Below are 16,414 nucleotides of genomic sequence, written 5' to 3' on the forward strand. Positions count from 1 at the left end.
GTATAAAATGTATAGGTTAGATGTAAGATTGATGAAAAAATTAATTTTTAAAATTGTGAAAAAATGGGTGTTTTTTTAAATTTTTGTTACCTACCTTCATAGATAGCTAGATATCTAGACATCCAGGGACTCTGAAACTTTTTTTTGGCCATCCAGCATCCTTGAATTACCCAACGGACCAAAATATAGAGTATTAACAAAATCGGAGAGCTAGTGCAGAAAAGTGGTACATTTGGCAAATAATGCACCATATACATACCTTTTAGGAGCTTGAAACTATAAAAGCCCGCCTAGAAGCAGAAAGAAACAAGGATATGTTAGCAACCTCTACAACAACTTCTGTTGAGAAAGGTATGTTAAAACAATAAATGTATAACTATATATGCTTAACCCAGATAACTGCCTGGCCCAAGTGGTGGGAATCTTTTTCGTCTGCTTGCATATTGCTTTCTGCTCAATTGTAGCGACTTGGCTGTTTTTATATTTCCGAAGCTATTCGCGGATATTCAAAGACCCAATTGAAAGCCGGCACCTGGTCGCCACCCCGGGAGCAAAGTTACATATAGCTCGTACCCTCTATTCTTTTACCTTAATGTCAACATTTTCTAACATGTGTTATGCTTCTGTTACGTGTTTATGTCCATCTCTTTTCACAGGTATTGGGATTTGCCGGCTTAGTTACCTGTAAAACCTCTTTATCCTTGTTTAAAAGTAACAGAATGTCTGTTAGTGTGCACATAACAGACAACAGCTGTTTTTATTTAGCTATTCAGGTAAAAGAGCTGGCAAGGACTAGAACCATAGTTAGCTACAGCTGTCTATCACAGCCCTTAACTATCTGTCTATCTGTTTAGGTAAATCAGCTGGCAAGGACTGGAGCTCTGACGAACTGCAGCTGCTGGTTAAAGCTGTAAATCTATTTCCAGCTGGCACCAATAAAAGGTATTTAGATTTTACTGGTATCCACAGTTTTATCTATATTAATATCTCGCAATGGTTGGATTTAAAACTTTGATTTTTCTATTAAATCCAGAAGAAAGTGTAAATTTGATTTTTAAAAATTTAAGATATGGGGAAATATCTAAAAAAAATCTGCAAAAAGCTACTTGTCGAACAAAAATCCCTTAGAATGATGGGAAATTTTGTTTTTTTATTAGGGACGTTACCAATTTATCGTCAATTGTTTTGTCTTATCCCTTAAGATCCCTTTCTTCAAAACACAATTTGTGGACTAACAGTTTGCTCTAAAATTACTATGAAACGCGTGAACATTGTTTTATTTTTTATCAGGGGTGTATATTCTGCACAAGATTTATTTTTTTCCCCTGCTACAAATTTTTTTATTTTTCTTCCCTCTCTAGTTTTTTCTCACCAAGTAGGGGGAAAATGGAAAAGTATTTAAAGAACATTTTATTTATTTAATTTATCCCTCCTACCACACATTTTTAAAGGTTTTTTTCACCAAGTAGGGGGGGGGGGGGGGGAATGGAAAAAATGTTTTCAGTTTTCTTAATTTTTACATTTTTTTCCCTCCAACCACTTATTTTTTATTTTTTCCCCCCTCCTGAGCAGGGGATCCCATGTAGAATATACACCCCTGTTTTTTATTTAGGTGGGAAGTTGTCGCAGAATATATCAACCAACACACTCAGACTCCAGAAATTAAGCGTCAGGAAAATATAAAATAAAATATGTAAAACTAACCTCTAGAGGTTTCTAGGTGTACTTTAAATAACCCCTATTCCCCGTCCCCACTTTGATATTTAAAAATATTAGGGATGGGAATCCGTCGAATTTTTGGGCCGGATTCCGGATTCTGAAGGAATCCGTCAAAAAAAGTGACGGATTCTTGCGGATTCCGGATTCTAGCAGTATTTTAAAAGGCCGTCCGTCACAGAGGGATAGCTTTTTTCGTTAATTTATCACTATGTTACTTGGTTGAAGCCTTGATTTGTTTAAAGTGTTGACTTCCAGCATAACTAAAACATTAACATCACATTAGTAATTATCAAAATTTGTTATGTAGAATTCATTATGCCTTCTAACAAGGGAGTTGTAAGAAAAAAGACGGTAATTTTAGCCTACCAATTTAGAATCCGGAATCCGCTATAAAAAACGGATTCCGGATTCGGATTCCAAAATTGGCCGAAAATTGGGCGGATTCCGGATTCGGATTCCGGATCCGGATTCCCATCACTAAAAAATATACTTCCCTTTTAGTAATCAGTCAACACTTAGACGTCCAAGGTCTAAACTCCTTTAAAACCCCACATTTTACCCCTCCCCCCTCTCTCAAAACATAAAAAAATCCACTAAATTACCCTCTCAAACCTTTGAAACCCCTCATTTTACCTAATCTTTTAAAGAAAAAGCTTGGACGTCACTGTTGGACGTATTTTTATATTCTAAACTCCTAATTACTAGGCTAAAGAGACCCTGTCCAAAGCCAAGGATCTACAGAGTGGTAACTTTGCCATGAGCTCTATGAAAGAAGAAGTAAGTTATTTTGGTTCAGTAGATAGGTATGGCGTCGAATCTTATTAATATTCCCCGGATTAAAGCCGGTTCTAAGCCATATTGAAAAGAACACTTATTGAATTATAGATAGACAGTTATCCACTAAAAATGAATATTAAGCAAGGTGTTGATTACTGTTTTGTTTTTCTCCCCCTTAATCTCCGTATTTTCAATATATTTTAAAAACAAGATTGGGGGCTCGATAGGCTCTCTTAGGTAAAGAACTAATTTATCTTGTCTAGGTAAACAAGCTGGCATTCGACAAGCTCCAGCAGAGCCAGAAGCGGGATGTTAAGGTAATATAAACGGCTTTCCGCAGGTATATAGAATGTACAATTATAAGATTGAAACTAGTTTTTTTAGCCCCGAGGTGCCGAAGGCACCGGCTAAAAAACTGGTTTTAATCTTATGATTGTACATTTTTATATTCGTAGACAGCTGAATATAATACGATGCTAACCATAGTTTTTTCGTATGGATGAGAACCGGTTCCTATCCTCCGGATTCGAATGAATACGAGAAAATAACTGACTGTTTATACTAAAAATGTGTAAACGTTCTAACCGAAAACAGTGCCGGATTGTTTCTACTATGTTGTATATGTTCTTCTCGGTCCAAATTAACTGATTATGGATATCTATCTACAAAATTTATTGTAAAGGTTGAGAGCGAGGCTAGCCAGAGGACAGAGACGCCGGCAGAGGCCATGGGGCTCAATATCGCCCCGTGGTCTGCCGATGAACAAAAACTGCTAGAACAGGTTAGAAGAAAAAATTAGGGAGGGAGACGACGTTAGTTTTTTTTATATACTAGTCTCCAAAGTTTAATAATAACGATTTCTTATTCGTTGGATTAACAACTTTATGGACTTTAATTGCATTTTCATTGGTTAGTTTATTAAATTGAGTGTCCAAACGTTTCAACCACTAACTGTAATCTACAGAAGGGGCAATTTTAAGTTTAATTTTTGGGGATGTACATTAATTTATTGGCCATTGTGTTATCTCTTATATCCCAGCGACATTTGACTGATACCTAAAGTAAAGTTTTATTTGCTCGTTATCGTAATCGTTGGTTCAAAAAGAGAGTTCAATGAAATTTAATTGGTTGGTTCCAAACTATTGATATCCCAACTTTTTAATCAATAATTTAACTTCGTATTTTAAATCTTCTTTGTATGTTTATAAATGAAAGGGCAGTAACCTTATTTTTTTCTTTTTGCAGGCCTTGAAAACGTTCCCGTCCTCAACTCCAGAGAGGTGGGATAGGATAGCCGAAGCTTTGCCAGGCAGAAGCAAGAAAGATTGTATGAAAAGGTAAGCAGCAATAGCTAGTTGTACAGAAGCTACTCTATAAATTTCGTCAATAGTGAGTTAGAGTGTTACACTTAAATTTTCTAACGAGTTATCATATTTCGTTCCATTCCCTTGAGTAGATTTAAAACAAATATTTTACCCAAGTCAAGGTCAGCACCTCGTCGTCATAGTAAAGATGTTAAAATTGTACATTTTACTGCTATGTTAAGAGCATTACAGCGACAGTAGAAGTCCTAAAATGGTGAAACTCCTTACCATGCACAGTTAGGGCTTCAATTCAAAGTTGTTCAATTAAAAGAGTTGGTTGTCTGATGGTTGATAATTTAACTAATTCAATGTGTTTTTTTTAGATACAAAGAGTTGGCTGAAATCGTGAGAGCAAAGAAAGCTGCCCAAGTCGCAGCCGCCGCCAAGAAATCCTAGCTGCCGAAAACAACCGCTTCCCAGCTGCTAGCAAGAATTCTCATACTCTATTCTTTGTTAATAAAGCTGTTTTTATTTTACAGCTAATATTTTATATTACATTTTAGCAAAAATAATACCTAATTTTATAGGACAATCCCTATTTTACTTTTGCATGGTTTGCAATATTTTTCTTATTGTTAATATTTGCATACAAAACTTCTGTTAATTGAAAAATAATAATTCTTGGGTTTTTTTTATTAGGATGCTAAAAAATATCATAAAATTCATAATAGTTAATTATCGTATTTCGTAATATTTATCATGCTGGAAAGGGTACTCCAAATATTATATCTTTTCACTTGGCAAAAGTCAAATTTCTCATTATAAATTACAATTTTTGCCAGGAGATCATTATATTGCAAGAATATTTTAGAAACCTATTCCCGTATACCTATGCAATATTACGAAAATATGATACATAATTGTTTTGTATTAATTAATTGAATATGTCTACTATTAATATATATATTCATTTAAAATACAGAAACATTGTAAAAATGTGATACTAACTAAGTAAAATCTTAAGAAAATGAGATACAATGTTAAATACCTATAAATAAAATTGTTATTTTGCAATACTTTGTTATTTATTTGGTGTATATGCAAAGCTTTTCTGTAAAAGTTAACTAATTTTTTATCACTGCATCGAGTTTAAAAGTTTTAAAACAATTATGTCGTTTGTTAGCATAGAATTCAATACACTGCGCGCGTATGAAAACATAAAAAATAAAGTGTAAAAGTTTATTAATGGTTGTAGTTTGACAAAATTATTAAAATGGATATAATCACAAACCTTAAAGGATTATTTTTAAAGTGTATTTGTCCCTGTTAACCCAGGTATTTAAAGGGATAAGACAGTTGAAGAAATCCCCAGTGATGATGGTAAACAAAATTATGCCTTCTTTAAATTTTAGATAATTTTTAAAAAAAATTTTATACTGCTAGTTTTGAAACCATTAATAATGAGTACTACATGTCTGTGAGCCAACTAGATAACGTGGTTATAAAACTTGGGTACCAGTGTAATTTATAGTCCAATGTCCTATCCCTGAAAATAACTTGGCTAACAAAAATGCTGACCAGACACTTTCTAACAGACTCATACCAGAACATGGGATATAAAATATGCGGATATTATGACAGATTATCCCGTACCCTGTTAAAAATGTTTCTCTCAACTGGCTAATATAACGATACCCACATCCCCACGCTTTTGACTTTACCTCCTCCCCTTACCATGGAAAAACTTTTGATTAGTATCTAAATTGTCGACAAAATTAACCCCCTCACAGTATCCACGAAATCTATATCAATGAATTTATAGGTAATTACTTGGATATTACACCAGATAATCATTTAATCAAATAAAGTAAAACTTGTAGATGTTCATATTAGTAACATAAATTGACGAAAGAATAAAATCTCTCATCACATCATCCACGTATTTTATATCAATTTTTCTAACAGACTTACACTGCTATAGAAAAATTGGGACACTGGTTTTTTTTAACATTCTACTTGTAGAAGCGAAGATACTCTTTATCTGGGGACTAGGTATGTCAGTTATTATCAGCTGATAGACTTTCTATAACTAAAGGATTGCTAATTTTTTTTCATAATAGTCCTAACTATTTTAAACTTTGTATGTGAAATACTTTTCTAAGAATGGCGAATCTGATTTTTTTCAGCTTTTTAAAGGCATATACCTTTTTAAGAGATTTTTCGGATATTATTTGGTTCAAATTAAAGAAAATGAAAGCGAATTACTTTTTTTACAACATTTATTAAAATTTTGATTAGTTAATACAATTAATTTTCAGTACAGAGTTACAAATATATTTAACACAGCGCACACTTTGATTCAGTTTTTTTTTAAAATAATAGCATCGATTTATAGACAGATTTCCACGGATATCAAAATGAAAAATTTATCAAATTAAAACCAGTTTAGTTAGCAAAGCATTAGTATTAGTTTTTTAATATTCGTGGAAAATTGTCTGTAATATGATGCTATAGATGATTTTTTAGTATGGCCGAGAACCGGTTTTAATCCATGGGACATTAATCGGTTACGAAGCCATACTGGAAAATAACTTACGGCCACCAAAACCGGTTTTTGAAAACCAGTTTATGGCCGAGACTTGACTTGATTATAATAATAATTAATATAAGAAAAGGGAGGGGGGAGAGGTCTACTTACAGATCCTGTAAAACCAGGAATCATAAGGGATAAGACAATGGACGTGAATTTGATATACATCCCTAATGATTATATGAAAATTACCCCTTCTGTAGATTACAAAAGTTTGGACACTGATTCAAGGGAAATATCCAAGTTTTTAACCTAAGGAATATTAATGTGATTACAAAACTTTTGGTACAAGTGTAATTTACAGTCCAATGTCCCCTCCCTGCTTCCAAGTTTGTAAGTTTTAAATAGACACAATCTCTTTAAAGAAAAATTAATTTAAATTAAAATAGGGTTAGTTTTACTATTTAATACATCTTCTAAATTGTTTTTAACAATTAATGTCTTTGAGCTTTAATAAAAATAAAAAAAAAGTTTTCATAAAAATAATAATAACTGGTAATTTTGCTTTTTATCACAAAGAAAATAAATTTTAAAAATCTTCCAATAAAAATTCGCGAAACCTCGTTACCTTACTTTTTTCCCATGTTACGACATAGAACATTTTCTTTGTTGATACAATATGTATTTTGTTTTTAAATATTTTATGGTGTGCATTTACTTCCGCATATAAGAAAAGACAAACAATACGACATATAAAATAGTTATGTAATGATGGATATAGGATATACGTAGGGGAAAGTTTATCTTCAATTTAGCTTACTAATATCGACCTCATTTGTTCATCCAGTAGAAGAATGTGAAAAAAGGGGTGGAAGTATCATTATTTTAGCCAGCTGCGAGCATTCCTTTTATCAGGGTACATGAAAATCTGTTGCAACATCCAAATAATTATTTTCGATATATGTAATATTGAGATTGAAGTTATTTTTTTTTGGGGGGGGGGGGATTACCTCCAATCTCTGGGACGATATTGGCGGTTGAGAAAATTATGTGATACATATACGGAAGTGAATGCACATCTTACAGTTTTATAACATTAGTACTAACATTTATCTTATTATTTAAAAAATTTAATTTTTCAACAAATTAAGAAAATACTCTTTTAACAAGATAATATGAATTAACAATTTTAAGCATCTTTGGAAACCATCACTGTAAAAAGTTATCAATAAACAATTTTTAAATAGTTAACATTTAATGGCACTTTGATGTAAACAAAGCAGTTGATTGTATTTTTTTGTCTTTTTCATTTGGGCATAATTTTCATTATAATATAATTTCAAATATGGCTTTGAAACCGATTAATATTCGCTGGATTAGAACCGGTCTCTAGACATACTAAAATTCATGTATAGCATCATATTACAGTCAATTTTCTACGAATAATACAATAAAAAGTCATAAAAATAATACCAGTCATGTTAGCCCAGTCCCTCTGGTGTTAATTTTTCATTTTGATATCCGCGGAAAGCTGTCTAGAACATGATGCGATAAATAACTATTCCATGTATATTATATTAGAAAATTTCTTTGATAATTTTTTGCAGTGATGAGTTTATTCTTTAAAATTGCGTTCCAACAAGTTTGCATTATTTCTGTTCAAGCATCTTCTAGGAGTTTAAATACTGCATCTTAGTTTATTGTCTTTTTCGTGTAGTAATCCTGTATTTTGTAAGTGGAGTATTCATCCCCCCACCTCTCGCCAAAATTCAAAATTTTGATTTCATATTTGCCCTATCATTAGGGATCTTAAGGGATAATAAAATTGAAAATAAATTGAGGTAAAAAAGTCCCCCTTTGTTTGTCATTTAGCCAAACGTAAAGCAAACTTCATTTAAAACTTTGGGTACTAGCGTAATTAACAATCCAAACAATCCCTTCCCTTTTTAGCCAACACATAGAATTTTCACAAATTAAACTTAAATAATACATTTTGACTTAATTCTTTTATTTATTGAATAACAACAAAAGCCTTAAGTGGAGAACTTACAGACCTATAAAATGTAGGGGGGGGGGGGGGGGGATTATGTTCTCCAAAAGCAAAATATAGGATTATGCTGACCTCAAAATCATTTGTTAATAAAAACAAAAATATATTGATACAAAAAAGACATCATTTAATTAAAAGATATCTTTTTGTAACTTACCAGAATATTTAGTAATATTATTACAACATTTTCCATTGAACGATTAGTTTTGGTACAAAATTACTTTACAATTCAGTTAAATCTATGTTTTTTTTGTTAATATAAAGTATCTAAAAGTTAAAACAGTTTTACTATAAACATATTTTTGACACTTATGGACCAAGTTTTCATTTTAATTCACCAGTTTCATATAGGGTTGCTTACAAGGATAAGAAATTGGAAGAAAAAATAATATTCCCTCCAATTTGTATGGGTGAAATTGCAACCATGGGGGGAAGAAAAAGTTTCAACAATGTATACCTAATCAGCACACACACAAAGAATTTTTTTTAGAAATTCAGATAAAACTGTTTTCTTTTTAGTAATTTCACAAATATTCAACATTAAGCTACCAATTGATATTTTGCCTCTATTTAAAGTACCCTAAAGCAAGTCATCACCCCCAAAAAGGTGGTTCCCCTCTCCTCCAGTTCCTCATCCTCCCCATTCAAACCTGTCCGCGGCGATTCAGCAGCCCGTGGTCAAAGTCCGGCATATGTCGTCTGTGATGACGTCACAGCAGCCTCCATTTTTCCCGCCATTTCACCGCCAGTGTTGCCGGATTCGCTTTGTTGCAGCGAGTTGCGGTTTACATCTGCCGGGTGGAGTTGATTTTGATGCTGTTGAAGTTGCTGATAGTGCTGTTGTTGCGCTTGAGGATGTTGTTGTTGCTGTTGCTGTTGAAGCTGTTGTTGAGTGTGGTGAAGGTGTTGGCGGTGAAGTTGTAGCTGTTCCGCTTGCTGCTGATGACTGCTCATTATTCTAGAAACAAATAATAATGAATTTTTTAAATAAGATTTGAGGAAAGGTTAGGAAAATGTATATGAAATTAATGTTCCCCTTCCCACTCAAATCCCCTTAATCTATTAATGTAAATACTTTAAAAGGGGGGAGAAAAGGTTGTAGATTTTTAATCTGAAAAGGCCTAATATTGGTCATTAGTATTGTATGACGTCATTTTCAAGCTGCTTCGTAATTTTAGATTGGTGGAATAGTAGAGAGGCTAACTATTATTTTTTAAAAATACTATATATACCTATGATTGTATCTTTCTAATTCAGCAATTTTCAGCTTCAGTTTGTCATTCTCCTTCTTGAGTCTCTCATTCTCGTCGATAAGTTGGTCGTTGGTCAACTCCAGGTCCCTACGCACCAGCATACGCTTCGAGCGACAGTTTTGTGCGTAGCCGCGATTCTAAATAGATTGAAAAAGGTCAATAAGGACCATAATGTTCAAAAGTAGCGCAACAATATAAAAATCTAAGGAAGAATCTGCAAAATCTTTGTCAAAATGCATTAGTTTTAAAGATTTATATCGACCATATGGTCATTGTTGACATATTATCGACTGTCTAATGACATATTATGGAATTAACGACAGAATTTTTTGATAATTAAATAAAAGTGGCTATGGCTGACATTTTAGTGATATGCTGTTTATGATGATATCATATATATGAACTAAATGATATTAAACAAAAGTGGTAATGACGTCGTGTCGTTTTTATAATAATATCTACCTTCAAAGTCCGCCTTTTTTGCTTAAGTTTGACCACCTCGTCCCTGGGCAGGCCATGGAGTCGCTTGTTCAACTCCCTCACACTCAGGGTTATTAACTGAAAATTGGGCACCTAATTAATTATATGTACGCATAACGTACATATATTGTTTCATAGATTCAATTTATAAATTTTTAAAAATAAGAATTCAAAAGGGTAAAACTTGGCGATTTTTAGAAAACATGTTAATTCAACTTTGGATACCAGTGTAATTTAAAGTTCAATGCCCTCTCCCTGATATGATAATACTTTAATCATATCTGAATTCAGTGGTTTTAAATTTGCAAGATTTGTTTTGATCCCATCGCAACAGAGTTTGAAATAAGCATGGTCAAGAAGTAATAGAGTTAATAGTACCTGATCGTCCTCAACAACTGAAGATCCTGGTGACTTTGCCCCCTGTTGTCCCTGGTGGCAAGAGTTGACGTGCTGTAGCCCCCCGGGTCCTGACAGCCCGCTCAGGTCATGGCTGCCGTAGTCAAGGCTCAACCACTTGGCCTCGTTCAGGTCGTTGGGGTCACAGGAGCCCCGCAGGTCAATGGGCTGCTCCTAAACAAATGAGTCAAGTAAATCTTTAAAACCCGAACAAATTATTGGTGAAAAAGTGAACTCATTTTAGTAAATAATTGCAGTTTTTTTTATTGTAATAATCACTAAACCTCGAACGAAAGTGATAAGGAAGAATCAGTAAATTGATTTAAAGTAAAAAGTAACACTAATAGATTTATTGTAGATTGTCTATTTGTTTATTTAAGTTATTTTCAAGTATGAAGGATTTTTGTCTGTAAGGTTGGGTTCACATAGGTCCTGGGATGGTCATATGCTAATTTTATCATTAGATTCAAGTATTGGTATGATTTTTTGCTAGTTTTCTTTCCCTGTGAATACTGAGCCAATACTAAGTAACAACATAAGGATATACTAAATTATAGAGTAGCTTCGCTACTAATATTGGAAAAAATATTTTTTTCTCTACTAAACAAAACCGTTTGGCAACCAAATAACCATTTTCCTATGTTATCTAAAGCTTTATGAAGCCTTAGAAATATGGTAAAGCAATTTAATCCGGTGTGTTTTCACTTCCGCAGATGTTTCACATTATTAAATCGTCAGAACCGCATACTAATACAACAGCACAATATTGCATTCCCGTCAATAAAAAGTATTTTTAGTATCTTTTATTAACTACCATTGAATTGATTGCATGATTATTATTAACATAAAATTAATATTTTTGCATTAAGACTACATAAATACTTTTGGACTAAGTGAGATTTTACTATATCAGATTATCTAATTTTTCCTGGAAACTAAAAAAATTCTCATATAAAATAATATTTATTCACAGTTAATCTCTCCATCCTACTTAGGCAGGGGATACTAAGTGATAAGACAATGGAAGAAAAATTAATGATAAACAAAAATACCCCTTCTGTAGAAAACAATTATTAGTTTATAAGTTTTGACACCGTTTTCTGAACCAACCTAACAAGATTTAGGAAAAGTACTCAAACAAATCAGAAAATCAGAAATAAAACTTTGGGTACTAGTATTACTTTCAGTCCAATGTTCCCTTCCTCCCTGTAATTACGAGTTAAATAATACAAACATCCTTTTTTAAAATTGCGAATCTTCTCTACATTTTTTTATCAAGGTTTCATTAAACTAATTTTTATTGATTTTTTAAATTAAAAAAAACCTTTTAGAACATAGCTGTTTTTTATTTGATAACATTTAAAACTAAAATAAGGGGGAGGTAAAACAATACATTTTGTTTAAATAATGATGATTTCTTTACTAACGCGAGATGAAATTTGCAAGCCGTGTAATTCCGGATAACTTAAGTAGCAAACTAAAGGACAGACACTTGAATAATTGAATTTTGAAAATTTATGGAATTATTAGTCCTTGTTATTAACTTATTGATTATCCATTAATCCTTACTTAACACCTTATATTCAGCAGGAATCTCAAGGGATAGGACAATTGTTGGTAAATTCATGCTCACCCCCAATTATTATTAACAAAATAACCCTTCTGTAGATTTAATTTTTTTGAAGAAGTAAGTAAGCCTTCTTGAAAGAAAGGTCTAAAAAAAACTTAATTGCTTTACTAAAAAGTGTTTGTTTATTTGTTTAATACATATAGTAAGTATCACTTTTTCACTTTTGTTTGATTAGTTGTTTGTGGATTTTTTTTGTTGATGCATAGCTTTTCTAGAATCAAGGTCTACAATGTCAGTTCGTCTTAAGAAAACAGAGGGAAAAGACATGGATGATAAATCGATTACAGCAAACACAATTACCCCTTGAATGAGATTGAAAGAATTGTCTAATAAAACTGAAACTTGTTTTAATATTGATTCTAATTGAACTAAATATGAAAGGTTTGCTTTTTAGATGCTGTTATACTTGTTGATACATAAACATTCTGGTATATCACAAACATTTTTACTTTAAAGCCACATTTTATGTGGTTTTTAAAGGAACTCTACTCTTTATCTTATTTTATTTGTCTGTTCACAAAAACAGGAGGACAGGTGACATTTGGCTGATTATTACACTAGTCCACAAAGTTTAACAATAATATTTTCTTACTCGTTGGCTTGGCAACTTTGGGGACTTTCATTGAGTTTGAATTTTGTTGGTTCATTAAGTTCAGTTTATATTTTAAACCAATAATTGTTATCTACACAATTGGTAATTTTGTTTATCAGCATTGAGAATGTAAATCAATTTATCTGCAATGGTCTGAATTTTCCTAACTGACAAAAAAAATGAAAATCTAACCTGATAAGCTTTCCAGTTTATGATCTCGGAAACATCCAGGTTGATTGTTGACGTTGAGTGGGCCAGCAAAGATGCAGCCGTCGGAGAAGACATGGAAACCGCCGTCAAATTGTGCAAATATGGTGGTGACGGCGATGAGCCGCTGGGCGGTGTGTCCGGCGGGGTGCCGGGATACTTGTGCGATCCGGTGTTGTGCCCGCCGCCAAGACCATCCTGGCCGTTCATCAGCATATGCGGCGGCAGCTGTTGGTTGCCGGAGATTGAGTATGTTGCGTGGGGAACTGTCAACAGCGACGACACCTGGGTCATCGGGCTTGTGCAGGCGATTGTATTGGCGCAAATGTCGCCGAGATTGATCGGCGGCGGCGGTACTTGGTGCAAAGTCATTGGCGGCATTAAATTGTGCAGCTGTTGCGAACAATCGTTGTCACCGCCGTTTGGGCTCCTGTGCGGGCTGCGAATTCTGGTAACTAACCTACTTGTGCTGTGCTGGCCCAAACCGTCCAAAGCCGCGTCGGCGGACATGATGAAATGTGCTGCTGACTGGCTGGAACCGTTGCTTCCGCCGCCACCGCTGACAGTCATTTGTGCCAACGGCTCCAGGTTGAAGTCCTCAATGTTGTACAGGCTGCTTGTGTCATGTTGGGATTGGTTGTTGTTCTGTTGTTGCTGTTCATCAGTTGGCATTATGACACTTTGCAGCATGGCGTTTCTTTCAGCGGTCGCGGCCGCTTCTTCATCATTGTGCTGTTGATTTTGTAACTGCTGTTGCTGTTGATCTGCCACAACCATAGCGTGGTTGTTATTGGGTTCACGAGGGTCTGTGTGATCTTGATGACTCGCCAGTTTTTGTTACAGTACACTTCAGTGGCCAGACAGTACACCCAGTGGCCAGACAGTATACTTTGGTCAACCAAAAAACTGCCTGGTTAGGCACTTTTCTTCTACACACACACACACAGGAAAAGTTGCTGATTTTTCAAACTATTATTTGTAAGGATTCTCTTGAGTCAGCAAGTTGTAATGTATACTACTTGTGCAGTTCTAGAGTGCCAGGACAGACTAGGAGTTGTAGCTTGGTCAGCAATATAGTAGTATGCCTGCAGTTCAGTTGGTCCGTCAGTCAGGCAGACAGACACACAGCAAGATAGTCCACACTGTTTCTGTTGCCCCTAGCTTAGGAACTGATCATTTGCCGACAGAGCACTTTGCATCCCACCCTTCCCTGTTACACCCCCCACTTCTCCCCCCCCCCCGTCTCCGCGTGTCTCTCAGAGCAAAATCTTAGTTTTTCTCATATATTTATGTGTATTAATGTGTGATGTAGAGTTTGGATTATTAAAATTGACGTACTTCACTCGTTAATTTCCCTCTTTTTATATAAAGTTTCCCTTTTTATGTGTTTAACTTGTTTGCTTCTCCCCTAGTAAAGTTTTTATTCCCTTCAACTTAATAAGTCACTCTTACTTCCTTCCTTTTCCCCCCAATCTCATCCTATTTTGATCCTCCATAAATTTCCCTCCCTCCCACATCCCTTTTCCCCTCTGAAAAAGTAAAATTCCTGAACATAAAGTAATCCTGTAACACGGGCCAACATTTTGCGCACCAAACTTTTCCGTCCCGCCTTTTCTCCCATTTCCCGCGAAAATCTGACCAATGAGAGGGCGGCATTGGCGTAGCTTAAGAACCAATAATGTAACGGTCAAGCAATGAAGCCATTTTTTCTTCCCCTCTTGTATAAGATTACAAAAATTGGACTATAAGGAAACTTTAATATTTTTTAGATGACCATGCAAAATAAATTTGCTGTGTTTGTGGTTTTCTGTGTGCTTGTGTGTGCGTGTGTGTGTGTGTGTGTGTGTGTGTGTGTGTGTGTGTGTGTAATGTGAAAGAAATTGCTGATATGCTAAAAATGTGATTATATATATATGACATAGCAGTGGTCATTGTTGTTAGAATTCAGCCATTTCATCTTCAATAACATAACATAACACATCTTCACTAGATACCATTGGATAAAAGTTCTGTGATCAAAAACCAAAGAAATTTTCTTCACTCCAAAAGAAGAATGACTATTTTAGACACAACTTTTTCGCCAGTCAAATAAATTCAAAAATATTTTATGCTTTTGTCAAAATAGTTTGATGTAATCTTTTTTATAAAAATTTAATATTTCTTTCTATTATCAGGTAAATGTTTTCAACAAAGAAATAATACAATAGATTTCTATTTAAAGAACTGGTTTACTGGCGAAAAAGTTGAAGCACTTAAAGTTTTTCTTTAAATGAAATAACCTTTCCACACTTGTGAATGGATAAACAGACATTGTGACTTTTTAAAAGATTTTGTGCTATTAAACTTCTTAATGTGAAAAAAAGTGAACTTATCAATTTACAGAAAATCTAAGAAAAGAAATAGTTTAGCAAATGAAGTGATAAACCAGAGATATTATATTTTTAAAAATCATTTTATGTAGTAATATTGTAAAATATTATAGCTTACATGTTACAAGTTTGATATAGAAATGAAAATCTTAATTTACATGTCATCCTATTATTGTTTTAATAAAAATTTAAGATAAAGCTAAGAAAAAGGATTTATTGAAATAATTTAAATTCAACATTGTTTTCAATTTGTTAAAAATCTTATTATGATATATTTTTTGCAGGGATTTTAAGTGATAACTTGATGTATATACAAAATTACTCTATTGAACTTAAATGATCGATAGAAAAGTTTGGACACTGCTAGTTTTAATTAACCAATCAAGTTAAAATTGAAATAAAGTACACATGTGATATACTATTTGACTGTAAATACACTGCCACCCAAAGTCTTCAACACGAATTCTCGTTGGTTGGCTACAAAACTTTGTGTGCTTTTATGAACTCTGATTGGTTGGTTTACAACTTGCAGTGTCCAAACTTTCCAATCTACAGTTGTTCTTTAATCTCGAAATGGGTAATTTTGTGTTTATTGGGGATGTACATCAATTTATCTTTTATTGCCTTATCCCTTAAGATGCCTTACTATTAATAACTTCACACTGAAATGTTGGAATATTAAATATAATCCGATGAAAAACTGTTTTGTTAGTATAATTTTCATAAATTTTAAAGTAATGCTTTGCTTTATAACAGCAACAATTATTGTTTTTTTTTAATCCTCAAATTATAGTCACCGATAAAGATATTTTTACGTTTAGATTACATTTTTCACATTATTTTTAAATAACATTGCAATTTAGTAATACAATTTAGGCTAAAAATAGCCTTAAACTATCTCTAGACCTTAATTTAAAATAAAATAGCCTACAATAATGATTACTACGTTAGAAGAATTTTTTTTTTCAGTATGGCTTCAAAACCAAAAAATATCCACTGAAAATCATATAGAGCATCGTTTTACAGACAATTTTCACGAACATTAGAATAAAAAGCATAAAATATATACCAGTTTTGTTAGACAGGGCCTTCGGCTCTTCAGAACGA

General features: G+C 33.5%; 2 protein-coding genes across 5 annotated transcripts in view; one reads left to right on the forward strand and one right to left on the reverse strand.

Annotated features, from left to right (window-relative positions):
• LOC145321971 (dnaJ homolog subfamily C member 2) overlaps positions 1-4,874 on the forward strand; it is a 16,334-nt gene extending 11,460 nt beyond the window's left edge. For all 3 annotated transcript variants that reach the window (XM_080163687.1, XM_080163688.1, XM_080163689.1), the window contains exons 16-23: positions 267-351; positions 855-942; positions 1,613-1,671; positions 2,423-2,496; positions 2,760-2,813; positions 3,179-3,277; positions 3,742-3,833; positions 4,184-4,874. In XM_080163687.1, the coding sequence (XP_080019813.1) occupies positions 267-351; positions 855-942; positions 1,613-1,671; positions 2,423-2,496; positions 2,760-2,813; positions 3,179-3,277; positions 3,742-3,833; positions 4,184-4,256 (624 nt within the window). In that variant the 3' untranslated portion in view covers positions 4,257-4,874. The remainder of the gene's footprint in view (positions 1-266; positions 352-854; positions 943-1,612; positions 1,672-2,422; positions 2,497-2,759; positions 2,814-3,178; positions 3,278-3,741; positions 3,834-4,183) is intronic.
• A 1,187-nt stretch (positions 4,875-6,061) lies between these two features.
• Positions 6,062-14,105, reverse strand: LOC145321966 (uncharacterized). Of its 2 annotated transcripts, none has more exons than XM_080163682.1 (5): positions 12,924-13,857; positions 10,492-10,683; positions 10,096-10,191; positions 9,613-9,770; positions 6,062-9,338 (listed from the first exon to the last, which is right to left on the reverse strand). In XM_080163682.1, the coding sequence occupies exons 1-5, from the start codon at positions 13,713-13,715 to the stop codon at positions 9,059-9,061; spliced, it is 1,518 nt and encodes a 505-aa protein (XP_080019808.1). In that variant the 5' UTR covers positions 13,716-13,857; the 3' UTR covers positions 6,062-9,058. The 2 variants fall into 2 exon arrangements, with proteins under 2 accessions (XP_080019808.1, XP_080019807.1); XM_080163681.1 differs by having other exon boundaries at positions 7,623-9,338; positions 10,096-10,206; positions 12,924-14,105.
• Positions 14,106-16,414: the final 2,309 nt, after the last annotated feature.

The sequence above is a fragment of the Acartia tonsa genome, chromosome 6 (genome assembly GCF_053477335.1).
Source record: "Acartia tonsa isolate MP-2025a chromosome 6, ASM5347733v1, whole genome shotgun sequence".
NCBI classification, from domain to species: Eukaryota; Metazoa; Arthropoda; class Copepoda; order Calanoida; family Acartiidae; genus Acartia; species Acartia tonsa.

Coding starts and splice junctions, on each gene's coding strand:
- LOC145321966 (XM_080163681.1), bottom strand. CDS start 13,715: ATGGTTGTGGCAGATCAACAGCAACAGCAGTTACAAAATCAACAGCAC. Junction 9,771..10,095: donor AAAAAAGGCGGACTTTGAAG/GTAGATATTATT, acceptor CAATCTATTTAG/AATCGCGGCTACGCACAAAA. Junction 9,339..9,612: donor TTAGAAAGATACAATCATAG/GTATATATAGTA, acceptor ATTTGTTTCTAG/AATAATGAGCAGTCATCAGC.